The sequence below is a fragment of the Pistacia vera genome, unplaced genomic scaffold, assembly GCF_008641045.1.
Source record: "Pistacia vera cultivar Batoury unplaced genomic scaffold, PisVer_v2 Contig374, whole genome shotgun sequence".
NCBI lineage: Eukaryota > Viridiplantae > Streptophyta > Magnoliopsida > Sapindales > Anacardiaceae > Pistacia > Pistacia vera.
The window spans coordinates 1,225,671-1,234,804 of NW_022196195.1; the positions used below are offsets into that span (position 1 = coordinate 1,225,671).

General features: G+C 31.3%; 1 protein-coding gene across 1 annotated transcript; it reads right to left on the reverse strand.

The window, feature by feature from the left end:
* Positions 1–3,646: 3,646 nt before the first annotated feature.
* LOC116140605 (ankyrin repeat-containing protein ITN1-like) lies at positions 3,647–6,164 on the reverse strand. Its single transcript, XM_031426216.1, has 4 exons — positions 5,949–6,164; positions 5,024–5,144; positions 4,314–4,738; positions 3,647–4,228 (listed from the first exon to the last, which is right to left on the reverse strand). Exons 1-4 carry the CDS (start codon positions 6,162–6,164, stop codon positions 3,647–3,649), a joined length of 1,344 nt encoding a protein of 447 aa, XP_031282076.1.
* Positions 6,165–9,134: the final 2,970 nt, after the last annotated feature.

Below are 9,134 nucleotides of genomic sequence, written 5' to 3' on the forward strand. Positions count from 1 at the left end.
GTGACTAAAAGCAAAGTCAAGAAAATTCTGAACTCCTGTCCTATACTCATTACACAACCTATCTGTACATTGCATCCATTGTTTGTCCATTGCAATCCTGTTTAAGTATTAATATATAATAAATAATAAATAAAATAACTACTTGATCCAAATAAACTAAATGAAAAATAACTAATGTGAAACACAAACATTAATTTAGAAGTCATCCACTCAAATCTACGTTCCACAAAATTTCATTAAAGATATTTTACAAACAGATGATGAGCTTGTTATTAAAAGCAAAATTCAAAAATCATAAAACGAAACAAAATACATCAATATAAAGATAATAAAAAAAGATGCAAAGAACTAACCTTTTTTCTTGTAATCAACAATTCAGATAAGTAATACCTCCGCCCAATTCAATTCAATTTGGCTAATTGAGGACTCAACAAACGGATTCAAACCCAATCTGATAGTGGCGAGAACCCAATCTGATAGTGGTGACTATGAGTGAAAACAGTGAAAATAATTTAATGAGCTTGACCTAATCTTTGATGTTGATCCTGAGCTATCATAAACAAAGGTGACAATTTCATACATAACATCTAATATAAACCATCCAATAAAAAATTAAATAACTGACAGTATTTATTGACTTCACATTACATCTTGAAAATTAAAATTTCAACTAGCATTGCCAACACAGCAGACATGGAAAGACTCAAAAGCTAAAGTAGCAAGCTAAGATCGAAAATGTTAAAACAAAAAAAAAAAATAAATAAATAAAAATTAGTAAACTCTATGACACTATTTATTGTAGCAGACGAAAGCTAAAGTAGTAATAAAAAGCAGAGGCACTCTATAGAGGATATGAGACATGTAATCAAAGATAATTATTCCCATGAGTTTTTTTATGAGTTTTTCCTTAATTTCTTTTATATCCACACGCATGGTCAATTTAATATTATATTATAAATAAAATTTTTCTCAAAATTTGGCATTATGTGATTGATGTGTGACGCATGGCCAAATTTAATATTATAATATAATATTATTTTTTCTCAAAATTTGACATTATGTATTTGATGTGCGTTTGATTATGTGTTTTTATCAATAATTGTGTCATAAAAAAAAAATTTAATAAATATCAAATAAGTGTATTTTCTGAAAACCCTAGAAAGTTGTAAGATTTCATCCTCAATATAAACACATAATGCACGAAAGAAAATAAAGCAAGTTGCAAAAAAAAAACTTATCTTTAAAGAAAACTGATTCTTGAAAGAAAAGTGCAAGTAAAACAATTTACAAAAGAAAAAAAATATACAAAACACTAGACAATAAAAACCTCAATGACGTAGTATTGGTTCCAAAAAGAAAACTAACCTTTGATTATTGTCTGGAAATTCTTCTAATGGTTGTACTCGTTTGCTGTGCCTGGTTCTTGATTCGCCCATGTTTATGAAAAAATAAAAAAACTTCAAATAAAACCCTAAAAAAAAAGCGCCATTGAAAACATAAGGAGGGGTAAAAGTACCACCACTTTTACTTTTATAATTGGGAAAACATTTACTCTTTATCCTATTTTATTGTAAAATATTTATTTTAATTATTTTATATAATTATGTTTTTGCGTGCTTCTCTTATCAAATAAAAAATTATAAAAACTTTGTATTTATTTAATTAAATTCTTATACAGCCGCCTGATTATAATCTCAATTAAACAATAATGTTACGGACACTGGTATTTTTATACCAAAATCTTATACCGGCCAACGTGTCCCGTGATTTACACCAACAAACCAGACACGTTTCACGTTATTAAATTTTTTTCTAGTGAACGGTCGTTTATCAAATATAGACGGTCGTTTACTTATATGGACTCTTGTCCATATAATATGGACCAGGGTCTATTTACTACGGACTAGTGTCCCCATTTAAAGAACGGGCATCCATCAGTAAAATGGAATAATTTTTTTATAATAAATTATAACATAGTAATTTTTTACAAAGAATTGTTAATGGACGGGCGTCCATTAAAATATGAACGCCCGTCCAATATTTAAAGACAACCGTCCATAACATGTCAAGCATAACTTGTTCCTAAAGACATTCGACTAGCAAAATGTAGTCCCCCAAAACTAATGTAGATAGGATTAAAATGGCAAAAATCCCCTACTCTAGTGCCATAGGATCAGTGATGTATTCAATGATAAGCACTAGGCCTGATATCTCATTTGCAATATCTCTATTAAGTAGGTTTATGTCAACTCCAGGAATAGAGCATTGGGTTGCCTTAAAATGGTTACTTAGATATATTAACACTACAATGCATGTTGGATTAGATTATTGCAAAAGAACTCCTACACTTGATCTTGTTAGGTATGTAGATTCTGATTTTGCAGGAGATCGTGATTCAAGGAAGTCCACCACAGCTTACTATTTCACTTTAGCTGGAAATTGCATCAGTTGAAAATCCCAGCTTCAACCATTAGTGGCATTGTCCACAACAGAAGTTGAGTATGTGGCAGTAACTGATGCATTCAAGGAGGCAATATGGCTACAAGGGATTTTGAAAGAGGTAAACTTAATGGATGGCCCTATGACTGTGTATTCTAACAATCAAATGCCATCCATCTAAGTAAAAAGCTGGTATACCATGAGAGAATGAAGCATGTGGATATCAAGTATCATTTTGTCCGAGACCAGATTTCAAAGGGAACTGTCAGCCTGCTGAAAATTCCAACTGAAGAAAACCCATCTGATATGGGAACAAAAGTTGTAACTGCTGCAAAGTTCAAGCATTGCTTGAACATTCTTCATATCAACTGAATTCAAAAGAGCTAAGAAGGAGTATGATAACTGCTTGTTGCACCTGCTGGTTACTGTCAAAGGGAAGAATAAGGCTTCAAGGTGGAGATTGTTATATGTGAAGCCTTATGCGACGTCATTTTGACTAAAGCTGAGACTTCATCCTGATCATTGGTTTGAGGACAGATCTGATAGCTGAGGACTTAAGTTGGGTCAAACCTATAAAAGCAAGGTCCTTTCAGTTCGCGAACAACGTGTTTTCTCTTGTTGAAACCTCTCAAAGTTACCAGATTAGGGTTCAAGATTAGGGCTTTGTGTGTGTGTAAATCTGCTAATAATCTATCCATTGAGTCGTGTTTCTTAGTGGGGTGGGAACCTGCTGTTGTTTTCTCAGTTCAGATTGTAGGTTTATCTTTGCTAGTCTAAAGCTAGTTTCAATCTTGATTTGAAATCTTGTAAAGGGAAGAGTGTTTGAGGGTTGTAATCGTTCTTGATAGTAATAGCAAGTGCAGGGAGCATCCATATTCTGCTGGAGCTCAACATGGAAGTAGCTTGTTCAATATTGAACAAGTGAACCACTGTAAATACTGTGTGTTGAATATAGTTTGGTTTGCGTTGATTGATTGTTTTGGTTGATGTTTGCTTGATTTGTGTGAGGGGAAATTTACAACAAATCTATTTAGTAAGACATGGTTCTGATAAGACAGAATATAAAGCGCCACAATTGGGTAATTTACTGCAGATTTAATAAAACGGAAAAATATAAGTATTACATCTTATAACATTCATGATAAGAAACAATGAGTGACTCATTTGTTATATTACATTGATGTAAAGTAAGTAAATAATGTCACCATCACCAGTTTTCATGGATAGAATGCGACACTTCTACAGCGACATTGTAAGTTTTACCCACGTACAAGAAGATTGCAAAAATAGCCATTACCATAAGAAGAATAGGCATCCATAGAAACCCATCTTTGAAGACAATGAACATAGTTGCACAAAACACTACCATCATTGCTTCTACGAAGAATAGAAGTAACTGTAATCCCCAACCCAAATCATATAATACCCGCCGAAGGAAATCTACGTCTTCACATCGAGAAGAGATAACAGCTAAGAACATTAGTAAGGAGGAACATGACAATAGTAAAGCTATAGTATCTGATATTGCAAAAACTATGAAGGAAGCTCTTCGAACAAAATGCAGAGTCCCTATTTCTTCATTGGTGCCACTTGGTATAGTGAAAAGCGCAGCGAAAACCATGGTGGCAATAAGTGTTGACTCCATGATGCATGCATTTGCAATCTTCTTGGTCCATTTATCAACTTTATTCCTTAACTCTTTGTGCTGTTCAGTAAATATAGCTCTAGCAGTTTTCCCTTCTTTATTTTTAGCTTCAGCTACCACTGGATGCAAAATTCTCTTCACTCTCTACAACAGTTATGAAATATCTATCAATCAAGAGAAAGAAATATTTTTTTTTTCAAATGAAAAAGGGGAGTAAATTAATATTCACCTCGAACCACTCCATCTCAATTGCCATTTTCAAATGTACTATAGGCGATTCAACATCGGGTCTATCTACTGGTGACAAATTTGTAGCCAAATGCAAGATATTGTTCCCTTTTTTATTTGTGACACGAGCTACGAAATCCTTAAATAGACCAATATCACACATGGCCGTGAAAATATTACTACTACGATACATAATAGCAAAATGAAGTATGGTGTATTGATTTTCGTCAACTTCAAACATTAGATCAGGATATGTGGAGAAAATTATGTTTAGAAACTGAAGGTTTCCTTGTTTTGTAGCCTCAAATATTAGAGACCAAGGTTTTCTAATAATTTCCAAAATCTGGGAGTCATCCAGAAGCATAACTTGTTCCCAAAGACATTCGAATAGTTCAAAAGCTGAATTGGGAATCTCTTGACCAGTATCTGAATTAAGAGGTTTATTTAAGCCAACATTAGTTTATAGGAAACTTGAGGATGAAGAAAATATCAGAGAAGCAATTATTGAATTCTAAATCGATAAAAGAACAGAGGATCATGGCATACTTCGTATAAAAGATTATACAAGAGTAATCAAATACCCATTTAATTAATGTTCAAGATAAAATAGGAACTTGATTTATCTTCTTAATGAGACACTAAAAATGCTCATAGACAATAATCAAATTTTGTTAACTAAAAATTCAAACAAATACCCACAACAAAGTTGACATTCCGCCTCCTTAATCCGACACAGCCAGCCTAGCCTTTTCCTCCTTTGCTTTGTCTCATTCATCCGTTGCTCCCTCTCATTCATTCGATCCCTCAAGCTCATCTCATTCCTCTCCTTCACCTGCTATCTCCCAAACATTGAATGACATATCTTTATCACGTCTCTTTTTACTTCATTGTCTGCTTTAAAACAAAATGAAATTAAGCACCCTTTTTTCTTACAATTAAAAACAATTGTAGATGGTTGAATCTAATTACTTCATTACTTCATTATTATGATTAAAAAAAAACTAATTAAGGCAATCTGAAAGTGTTAATGATTAGAAAAAACTAACACATGTAGATGGTCGAATCTTGGTAATGTCTAATGGGGTCATAATAAAAAACACGCGTCAATACAGGCATTCATGCCAAGAGATGCAATGCTGTCTTCGCATTTTTATCACGTGCAAGAGCTATCTGTGGGTGGTTCTCCACCAAATCCAATGCAACATCTAGGAAAACAGTGATCAGCATTATAAATTATATAGATTCAAGTTTACACATTATCAATTTAATATAATTATCTTTATAATTAATATATGATTGAGGATTGTTAAGTTGAATATTTACATAATATAAATTTATTAAGCTATTTAACCAGGTGGTTTACTAGCCCTTTATTTTGGTTGACCAACCATGTTCGATTCCTAGGATAGGATGGATAGCGAACAAAAATTAGAGGATGACTTAAGTTTTAAAAGTCGTCTAATTTGCTAGCCTGAATATAGATATTAAAACTCACCATACAAACCATTGTTTATCAGATAATGATGTTACCAATGGATGTTTAAAAGTCTAATGCGCCCAATACTACTTACCATACCAGCCGCGGTTTATGAGGCTGATAAACAATTCGATGTGATCATTATCATGATCTATCTACCATCTCTTTGTCTCCAATTAGAGCTGCTTGTGAGCGGTAAATATCATTGTCTCCTCTAATCTTTACTATGTCTTCATTCTTCTTCATCATAGCCTTGACAATTTCAACCCTCTCGGACGCAGCTGCAAGAAAAAAGGCCATATTGCCAGCATTATTTTTACAACTAATCCTCTTATTCATTTTTTCAAGCAGCTTTTTCACAAAATCATGTGCCATGCTGCAGCTGCAATATGGAGAGCGGTGCCTCCATCCTTTGATAGCTTAACTGGTATATCAATATCTCTCCTTATAAATTCCTTCAGCAGTGTTCTATCCCCTCCAATGCAGCCCTGTACAATTTGAAGTGCCTACTTCTCCTCCAATTTCGTCAAGTTGAAAAGAGAACAAGTTTATGATAGAATTTTGTGTTACCATAATAAAAGGGATGCTATAGCCTATAACGATTTAATAAAAAGACTTACCTTTAATGAGATAGAATTTTGCAGAGCAACATGTTTCTTCTTCTATCGTGGAAGAGTCCACCGATACATTCACATTAAACTCTAATGTTAAAATTAAGAGAGATAATTAAGTACTTAACAATGTTACATGTAGGTTTTTGATTTAAAAAGTTTATTATGTTAACTTTTTCACATTGTAATCCTCTTGCCAAAATTATTGAATAGACCATTACCACTCTTAAAACAATTTGTTTTTCAAAAAAAAATAAGTTCAAAAAAAAAAAAAAAAAAAAATCCGGATAGATTGTTAGCCATATATATATTTTCTAGAATTACAAAGGAAATAAAAATGCAATAAGTGACACCAATATGTCTAGGTGAAGATGTCAGGAGCCCTTAAAATAAATAAAATAGTCACATGGTTTGTGATCTCATTTTAATGAATGTTTTCACTGTAATGTAGAATTATATCTTGTGTGCTAATATGAATCTTCTTTCTTTTTTCCTTAACGAATAGACTGGCATATCATTTCCCCAAAATTAAAAAAAAAAAAAAAAAAAATGATGTTCTTTGCCTTGATTTATATGAACCCGACCCATTTTTTTACTACTATTGTACTCTTCACTATTTTGTCAGTCAAAATTTTGTGATAAATCTTGTGCATTTATATAAAACTACGTAAACAAAGTTTATTTCTTTTTTGGTGTGGGAAAACCAAAGCGATTTTTAAGGAAGCGAAAGCTGTATAGAATGTTTAACATTTAGTTTACATGGTAAGAAGTTTATAGAAGTGAAAATGAAAGGAACACAAAACGATGCATCTAGTGAAATACAAATAAAATAATAGGTAATTTAACAGATAATATTAAATCGTACCAAGCTGACTTCATGAGAAATCGATGTGTCATTCTCTATTATTTCATCTGATACTCATTCTTGATCAACTGTTATACATTCACTATTTCAGTATCAAAATTTTGTGTAAATCTCATGTGTTGCACTTATATAATACTAATAAAAATTATAATTTTCTTTTTGTTGTAGAGAAACCAAAATGATTATTAAGAAAATTAAAGACATGTGGAAAGATCTATCAAGACTTACATCTTTAAAAATATAAATAATATAACTGTAGTTTACAAGTTATATCGTATACCAATCCGTTCTAGAGGAAGATGTCACATGTTCATCCATTTTTTATGTTCCTCATTTTCTTGTGCAATGTTAATCCTCTCTTCACATAGACATATTTGTTTGAACCATGTTAGCACTTTATGTATTTATAGATGTAAGTCAATTTAATGGTAAGATTTTCTGATAAATAAAATTTAAAATGTTTCAGTTTTGAATATGTAGTATTATTAATTAAACTTTATCATAATATCAAGTGATATATGCATGTATGCATGTATGCATGCTGTATATATATATATATATATACAGTTTATATATATATAAACTGTTGATCAACAATTTAGAAAAATAAAGTACAAATATATAACATGACACCAACTCACTCAGCAACACAATAGGAAGAAGAAAATAATTTATGAGAAAACTATATTCCGCATTATTACTTCTTATGTAAGGGACATATACACGCCTTAAGATAAACCTAAGTTCCCCTTAATAACCTGTGTTGAAAGAATTTATGAAATAGACTATTATTAATCTTAACATCTCTGAATCTCTTGTTATAGAAAGTAGCTGCTAAAAATGCAAGGAAAGTTTGTAAGCAAGTTAGCACCGTTTGCTTACAATTTCACAGAAATTAGCATAACAAAATTATTACTGGTAATAAATATATAATTTAGTTTATTTGATTTCCACAGTCAATTTAACGAATTTGAGGAAAATGTGAGGAGGCCTATTAGTCTAATATATATTGAAACCTATTGGTTTAGGTTTAGTAGAATGACAACTTAACATTGATAGTATTAGAGTCAAAAGTCTAAAGATCTGATCCCTACATAGAAATTGGATAAAGAAAATGAAAAAAATCTAAATTTCATGTAGAGGGTCTATTGGCTAATATATGTGGAGCCTTATCTAATCGTTTAATCTTTTAGGTGAATAACAACTTAACAAAATTTAAATATAATTATATATATATATATATATATATATATTCTATATATTTCAACTATGTTAAATGATTATGAGAACTTTAAAAATTTTTAAATGAAAGGTTATCAAAACAATTCATCTTTAAAAATATAGACTGAAAATAATAGCAAATTATAAACTGTACATACATCTTGATCTTGAGGAGAAGGTCCTAACTCAACTATTTCTCATGAGATAGCTGATTTTGTGATGCATGTTGTATCCATATTATTGATTCCAAACATTTTGTTATACTTATTATGCGTTATACATATATAATATAAAAATACAGTTTATAAGATAATATTGTCGAATCATACCATAGTTCTTGAGGAGATGTGACAAGCTCATTCTCAATTTCATGTAACTCTTCCATTTGGGGTGGAATGTCAACTGTCACTTGATCACTAGTAGCCATTTGTGATAAAGCCTACAAAGAATTTAGATAATGTAAGTTGAATTTAATTTATAATAACTATATAATTTCAGATGAAACTAGCTGGACTTTAAAATTGAAGAAGTCCAGTACATTTATATGAATTAATTATAAAGGGATGCAGACTATATACAACTTAGAATTCAAAATAAAGCAGAATATCAAACGCATCAGCACTTTGTTTATGGTTGAGAAATCACTAT

Bases quoted from the DNA above. Each gene is read 5' to 3' on its own strand.
- LOC116140605 (XM_031426216.1), bottom strand. From the start codon at position 6,164: ATGGCACATGATTTTGTGAAAAAGCTGCTTGAAAAAATGAATAAGAGG. The intron at 5,145-5,948 runs GTAGATAGATCA...GGGAGATAGCAG, and splicing joins TAATTGGAGACAAAGAGATG to GTGAAGGAGAGGAATGAGAT. The intron at 4,229-4,313 runs GTGAATATTAAT...TAACTGTTGTAG, and splicing joins TTGAGATGGAGTGGTTCGAG to AGAGTGAAGAGAATTTTGCA.